At 39.6% G+C, this 7,992-nt stretch overlaps 1 protein-coding gene across 1 annotated transcript; it reads left to right on the plus strand.

The window, feature by feature from the left end:
- The first annotated feature begins 1,397 nt into the window (after positions 1–1,397).
- slc35f6 (solute carrier family 35 member F6) lies at positions 1,398–7,017 on the plus strand. Its single transcript, XM_058614384.1, has 6 exons — positions 1,398–1,600; positions 3,747–3,819; positions 4,081–4,252; positions 4,556–4,771; positions 4,923–5,033; positions 5,469–7,017. Exons 1-6 carry the CDS (start codon positions 1,524–1,526, stop codon positions 5,954–5,956), a joined length of 1,137 nt encoding a protein of 378 aa, XP_058470367.1. The 5' UTR covers positions 1,398–1,523; the 3' UTR covers positions 5,957–7,017.
- The last annotated feature ends 975 nt before the right edge of the window (positions 7,018–7,992 follow it).

The following is a 7,992-nucleotide window of genomic DNA, read 5'->3' on the forward strand; positions in this document are numbered from 1 at the left end:
TCATACTCTTTCTAGGTCTAAAAAAAAAGATGAACAAATATCTGTAAAATTAGTGGATACATACTAACAACTGTGGTAAACCACTGACCTTTCACTTAAATACTTGTATGTCAGTGGAAATTATATGTTATTTAATGTATGACATTGCGTTGCTTGTAATATAGATGATCATCTGTCCACTCACTGTAATTGTCCTGGACATTTTGTAACAAGATCAAATCCCTTTTTCTCTATTTCTTTTTTAGCTGGTATGACGACATGCCATCAGACTAATGATACTGTAACCAAATGTGAAGAGACGTGAAGCCAAAAAGGTTTTTTACTGCTCGTCTGCAGTGAAAGGAAAAAAAGAAACGAGACATTTTTCAGAGAGAGTCACCGAGCCAAGGACTCGCTCGCTGTTCTCATCAGCTGTCTGTCTACGTCACCAAAATACTGTTTAGCCCTCAGTAACACCAGAGGAGGGAAGCAATGAGAATAGCTCTCTGCAGCAAAGATAGACTCTCTCTATTTCTATTTCTATCTATCTGTATATCTGTCTGTGTGTGCTCTCTTAATCTCGTCAGATTTTTAGAGTGACAGGTACTGTAAACGTTGAAAGTTAGATGTTGTGTTTGTTTCACAACGAGCTATACGCTTTTACCTTATATGACAGACATGCATTAACCTGTGATCCTAACATAAATATGAAATCTTTCATGGTTTCACCTGTCATGTGTACATTTAAAAACAGAAAATTACCCTATTTAAACTAAATATGGGACAGCATCCTCATCTAAAGTGGAGTGCATGTTCTATTTTTAAACACTGTGAGGCCACAGAGGGGAAAACCTACTGTGGACCCACTTTCACATGATGCTGTTGCATTAGTCTGGTCTTTGGCTCCCCCTGTTGGTCATGCATGAACCGTTGCATTAGGCCTGTCGTGTTGCATTCACGTGCTCTCTGTAAAGTGCAACTTACATTTTGGAACTTGTGATTGTGGTCAACAGATGTAGAAATAAGGATCTTTTAAATGTGAGATTCTCTAATTGATTCATTCATTAATATCATTCTCATCAGATTTTTTTTCTGAGAATCCACTTTTTTGATTTTTATCTTTTTTTATATATCTTTTGATGAAATCACTGTGAGTGATGTTGCTCAGTCTTTCGTTTACAGCGTTGTAATGTAATTTCACTGCATTGCTAGTAATTAAACACATGTAAATAGCTGGAGAGAGGGTAAAGTGGTGAGTAAATTGAGGAATGGGTTAATAACTTAAGCGTATACGTCTGTCTCTTTCTTCTCAAACAAGTAACAAGAAGGAAAGGTAAATTTCCGACAGAACGTGAAGGCATCGCCGTGTTTTGCTGGTGATCAGCTGACTCGGGTGTCATGTGACATTTACAGAGAAAGAAAGGGGGAGAGAGAGCTTGAAAAACAACTGTGGTCATTTGAAAACAAAACAGCAGTCTTCTGTGTCTTCTGAGTCCTCTGTCTCCGTCTGTCTCTGTCCTCATACGTCCTCCTCCTCCTCCACCATGGCTTGGACCAGATACCAGCTCTTCCTTGCGGGACTTATGCTCATAACTGGCTCTATAAACACACTATCTGCAAAGTGAGTACATTTAATTATATGTTCACTTGTGTCACGTGTTTGTAGTTAAAGTAAATCAATGGTTTGCAGTAGGCAGTTAATTAAGCTAAGCTAACACAGTGTGAATGGCTTCATTTGCTCTCGTCATCATTAGCTTTGTTGTTCGAAACTGTTTTGTTTATGACGCCTTTGTAACACAGTCGTACTCGACACTTTTTACACTTCATTCATTTGTAGTTCAGTGGGAGTCGCCTTTAGCAGTTAGCATTAGCTGACGTAAGCTAAAGCTGTGCTTATCACAGGGACGGAAATACTAATGATTTTCACTGATAACATTATAGGAACAGGAAATGGCTGTTTAAGACCCTTAAGATATTTTATCTTAGCCCATAGTTCTCCTCAATGTAATGTTATTATCATGAGTTGTGTCGTTGTTACCTCAGGACTCAGGTTCAACCTTCTTCTTCTTCCTCACAGGTTTACCTGTTCTGGCATAAATGGGATACTTTCGTTATCGTTTTATTGTTGTTTCACCTTTTGTTTCCTCATACTGTACCACAAAGATGTTTCCTACTGTTTAATCTGAACAACAATCCAAAAAACCTAAATCAGTTTAGCTGTGTTGTCATTTTGCTGTACAAACCATCTTGGTCCATAATAAATACTTAATAAAATACTCAAAACAATAAGAATTTAACAGCAGGTTTGCCTCACAATAAAAAGTGCCAAGTGGAGGCAGTTGTTATAGTTACACTGATATTATTGTAAACAGAGAAAAGTAGAAAATGCTCCTAAAATGAGAAGTGTGTGTGTTATTAACCTGAAGCTAGTTTGCATAGTTGCAGAGAAATGACTGCAAATGGAGAAAAAGCAGAAAATTCAGATGCCCAAAAACAGTCTCTATTCTGCATTATTCCTCCAAGAATGAGAACATGAAAAGTCACTAATTATTTTTACCCAAATTGTGTTTATGTTTTAATGCATCCATTTGTTATTTAATTCAGGAAACCTTAGAAAATGTTAAAAAAAGAAGCCACAACATGTTTACTTCCCAATGACAATGTAAAATGGAGACACAATGGGGAAACACAGAGACTTGTCTTATTGAAAAGTAAGAATTAATAATTAACAGTCACAAATTAGAAGTTATCTCCCTCATGATAAATGTGTTCTTTGTTTTATTTATTTAATCATAGTGAGGTGATTTCTGCTTTTCTTCAAGCCAAATCCTAAACCTAGACACATTCAGTTATGTCATAATTAGGTAACGGCTGGAACCAAAGATTTAATTTTTTTTAGAATTGAAGTCTTAAACTTTTAAAAATAGATTATGATGTAGAGCAGTTTTTTTTCTCCTGACAAATGTCTTTAAGTCTATTACTTCTGTAATAATCTGTGATGTCAGCTCTCCACTGCTTGACACGTTTGTGTCTTACTGTGTTAGAAAAAACCAAGTCGGTCATGTTGCTCGCAGAAGGGAACAGAAACAAACGGCTAAAGTTTCATGGCAGCCACTTGAAACCGGCCTCATCAAACATTGCTGCTTCGCTGACTTTTGAGCGTTACAGCTCAGCACAGTTGATGTATTTGGTGCAAGTTGCCTCTTTCTTTCCCTTTCCCATGTTAGGACATTTAATCCGAACATTAACTACAAATAACTTGAGGGATTGTTATCAGATTTGGATCAGCCCTCGGCAATCGCTCTCTCTCATTTCCTCTTTGTTTCTGGAGATAATCGATGACGAGCTCAGACGTCGCTCGCTGTGCGTTTGAAGGAAGTGCTGTGTCAGAGAATGCTCACATGCTGGTCATGTTACCTCTGTCTGTTCCACTATAAAAGTCAATGTGTGGTAGTTATGCATTAACGTGACAAGTGACAGATGACCTCATCACCACAGATTGTCTGCTTTAATGCTCAGTATTTTATGTAAAATTGATGTGCTGTTTTTCTGTTGGTTCTATTGGACAACTGATCAGTAATTAGTTTGTAGTTAATAACATGATTATCAAATATTTGCAAATGTAGTTTTATGTGTATTGTGCCAAATCACAATACACATTATCTCAATGCACTTCACATCATCAGGAAGAGATAAGAAACCCAACAGTTCACACAGTTAGTCTATAATGTATAATTAAACTGTTGTAATGTCGTCTTGTTCGACAGATGGGCCGACCTGTTCTCAGCAAAGGGCTGCCGTGATGTGCCTGAACACGGATTCTCTCACCCATTTCTGCAGGTACAGTTCAGGGGAATCACGCTGGATGAAGAATGCAGATTATTTTATCGTATTTGCAGCCCAATTATTATTTACAGTCTATAACTGGAAATTTCAAATGCTTCAAACTTCCATGTAAAAATCCCCTCAATAACTTTAAAAAGTGAAAGAAGTTGACGCATCTGTGTCTAATTCTTCTCAGCTGCTGTTTCCAAAACCATTGAGTAAATAAATATCTGTTCCGTCTCTCTGTAAGTTCATCACTCCTTCTCGTCTCTTCAGGCCGTGGGTATGTTTCTGGGTGAGTTCAGCTGTCTCGCAGTCTTCTACATCTTAATTTGCCATGACAGACGTAGACCGGAGCCCAGGATTAACCCGGGCCAGAGCTTCAACCCTCTCCTCTTCTTACCCCCGGCCATGTGTGACATGACGGCCACCTCCATCATGTATGTTGGTAAGTGAAAACATTGGCCGCAAGCCCATTTGAACATGTAATTCATTTATATTTTATTTTATTTTTTAATCTTATCTGCCCCTGAAAGGTCACATGTAGTGTAATCTTTTGACTATTTGGAGAAGCCTTTCATCAGGAAGGAAAAATAAATGGGTCAAAGATAACACAATTCAACCTGAAGTGTTTGTCTGTGTGACTTGGAAAGGAAATGGACGAAGAGATATAGATCACAAATGCACACATGAACTCATGCCGCACTTAACGACGACTCTGTTTTCCATGAATGTGTCTTGTCATTTTCAGCACTCAACATGACAAGTGCCTCCAGCTTCCAGATGCTGCGCGGAGCTGTTATTATCTTCACTGGTCTGCTCTCTGTGGCGTTCCTGGGCCGCCGCCTGGCTCCCAGCCAGTGGCTCGGCATCTTCATCACCATCCTGGGCCTGGTGATAGTTGGCCTCGCCGACTTCTTCAGCGGCCACCGGGATGACTCGCACAAGCTCAGTGAGGTCATCACAGGTGAGGCGGAAATTCTTTGTGTCAGCCAACATGCAATGTCACAGTCAAGTGGCAACTGGTTGTGATGCCAACCATAAGAACCAAAGAGGCTGCAGGATGGAATTTGTCAGTCGTACTGAAAAATTCACCTCCTCTGTCTTTGTTCCTGCAGGAGACCTTCTGATCATCATGGCTCAGGTCATTGTCTCCGTACAGATGGTCCTAGAAGAAAAGTTTGTCTACAGGCACGACGTCCACCCTCTACGTGCGGTCGGTACCGAAGGTAACGGAAATTGTTCATCTGCAGTTTCATCTAACATGAAGAAAGAGACTGATAAAACTGTCCTGAGTGGATGAGGAAAATGACGACACAAGGTCGTCAAATAGGAGCAACAACAACAGATAGAGCAGGTTTATCAGGTTTCAAATAGATAACAGTCACATGCAAAGAAGAGGAGATATCTATAACAGAGTTGTGAAGTTTTGACCAAACTTGAGTGAGCAAAGTCATCCATTTAACTGTTTTGTGACCTGCTTTCATCAAATGGCTGTCATTTGTTCTGTTATATTACCTTTTATGGGTTGTATAAGACAAAATTAGTTCACAAACGAGAAAAAGTTCTATACTTTTTTAGACCTTCCACTCATCTTTGCTTCGTCGAGAAATACAGTGAATAAATAAATAAATGTCTCATTAAATTTGGTTCTCTTTCTCCAGGTTTCTTTGGGTTCTTCATCCTCTCACTGCTGCTCATCCCCATGTATTTCATTCCTGTGGGCGACTTTGCGAATAACCCTCGCCAGGTGCTGGAGGACGCGCTGGATGCTTTCTGTCAGATTGGACACCAGCCTCTCATCATATTGGCTCTGCTGGGCAACACAGTCAGTATCGCCTTTTTCAACTTTGCTGGAATCAGCGTCACTAAAGAGATCAGCGCCACCACCCGCATGGTGCTGGACAGCCTGCGTACGCTGGTCATCTGGGTGGTGAGCATGGCGCTGGGCTGGGAGGTGTTTCACGGCCTTCAGGTACTGGGCTTCTTGGTCCTGCTGCTGGGCGCAGGGCTCTACAATGGACTGCACCGCCCCCTGCTGCTTAGGATATCTTGCTGTGCTAGATTTGTGAGTGCAGATGAGGAGAGCAGCCCAGAAGAAAGAGAGAGACTGCTGAATGCCGGCAGAGTGCAGGGCAGTGACGAGAGCTAAAAGTCACTGGTGGTTCACACGCGTTTGGCACAGACGTCATCCCAGTGGCCGCAGCCGTCTCTGGAAAGACACTGCACCTTGTTTTGGACACTGTCAGTTTAAGCCCTCTTTATGCTCATCGTGTCGTAGTTTTTATCTTTGAATTGATACGTTAGCATTTAGGGTAAAAAAGAAATTGGAGAAATTCACATATTCTCTTTCTTTCTGGTGTCAGATGACAAGACTGATAACCGATCTCATAACAGTTGGTTGAACATGAGGCTGTAAACAAAAGACGGTTAGCTTACCTTTAAATTACTGCACTGCCATTATTTCTGTGAAGACAGAAGAGAGCTATCAGGCTCATCAGCTAACTCCCAGCAAGAAAGAAAATATGTGCATTTCCCTGAATTTCAACCTGCTAATAGAGGGGGCTTTTATATTGTAATTTTTTTTTTTAACGGATTCTTTTAATTTAGAGATGTGTTTGTCCAGAAACAAGAAATTATGTAATGATCTAAAGCCAGTATTTGCGCCCAATTTTTTTTTATTTTAAGAAAGTCAAACTGATGGATTTTAAGTGTTTTTAGGATATAATCACTAAAGCCCTGTTTTGTAAGAATTACTGACAAACAAAATACTTAAATGATGAGTCATTTTATATTGTTCCTGATGCTGATTTTAAATCTGTCTAAATGGTCCTGTATGCACATCTTCACATCATGTGATGTGATGTGTTTAAAAATGGGTTTTATTTTTTTTTTTAATGTTGCTGACTGTGTGGTATGAGTGTGCCAAAAAAAAAGAAAGATAATTCTAGTGTGCACTGGATTGCACACTGGATGCCATTTCACTGTAACTCCACTATACATATAGATAGTACTTTTTTAATCTCAGTTTATCTGATACACAAAAATGTACGCAGGAAAGTGTGTTTTGTATATTTGCTCTCTGACTTTCACACAGGATCTGCACTTGTTACTGTAAATCCTGCTTCTGTTTTTCAGGTATCTGGGGCATTGAGTGTAATGTACAGCAAGAAAAAAAGGGAAGTGTCATTAAATCAAACCTGTTAAATGGTACTATCTGTGATTTATACACCTGCACAACATGTAGTGTCCCACACTCTTATAATGCACTTTTTAAATGGCATTACATATACTAAACAATGACACATGTATAATCTATTAATTAAAACAATGGATACATCAACATACATTATGTTTTTTTGGCAGGTTTTGGTTTTGTTATCTCATAATGTCGTTATAAAGCATGGAAAGGGGAAAGGAATGATAACTTGAACATCTGCTTTTTCCCAGAACATGCTTTTGGGAGTTGGGAGTCACCGTGTGTGCGTGTGCGTACATGTCTTAAGAAGGCTGTGTGTCCCAATTGTCAAGCAAACCTATATTTGTGAGGACATCGTGGCTGGTCCACACAACTTTTAAAGGGCTTTTTTCGGGTTAATACCAGGATTTAGGGTTAGGGTTAGCATTGGGTTTAGATCAGGGTTCAGGGGTTAGGTTTCGGCATTTATTTGTGATAGTTAAGGTAAGGTTAAGGGGCTTGGGAATGCATTATGAGGGTCCTCACACCGAATGCTGTGCAAAAGTGTGTGTTTTTCATCTGTGTATTTTTACAATAATAATAATGCTGACTCAAACTATACATGATACAACAAACGTGCATTCAGCCAAAAAAAAAAAGGTTTAGGGGGGAAACAAAAATGAAATGGTCAGTTGAAGGGTCCAGTGTCACCAACACCAGCAGCTGACACCTGCCTTCACTTCCTGAGTCGACCCAACATCCTCCCCGGAGGCCGTTCTCACACTTAAATGGGGTCAAAGGTTAAATCCAGGAGACCCCCGAGATCTGTACGAGATCATGACCTCGTGGAAAATGTGAGAACTGACCACATACACTCGCTCACACATTTCAATTAACCACATAATGACATTCGTTAAGAGAAATATACATTTTACATTATTATTTTGTGTGTAAAACAGTATGCATTTCACACAAATCAGTCAATGCAGTCATATATAATAGTTAATGTA

This window comes from Solea solea, chromosome 17, assembly GCF_958295425.1.
Source record: "Solea solea chromosome 17, fSolSol10.1, whole genome shotgun sequence".
NCBI lineage: Eukaryota > Metazoa > Chordata > Actinopteri > Pleuronectiformes > Soleidae > Solea > Solea solea.

Bases quoted from the DNA above. Each gene is read 5' to 3' on its own strand.
- slc35f6 (XM_058614384.1), top strand. From the start codon at position 1,524: ATGGCTTGGACCAGATACCAGCTCTTCCTTGCGGGACTTATGCTCATA. The intron at 3,820-4,080 runs GTACAGTTCAGG...TCGTCTCTTCAG, and splicing joins TCTCTCACCCATTTCTGCAG to GCCGTGGGTATGTTTCTGGG. The intron at 4,772-4,922 runs GTGAGGCGGAAA...TTGTTCCTGCAG, and splicing joins GCTCAGTGAGGTCATCACAG to GAGACCTTCTGATCATCATG.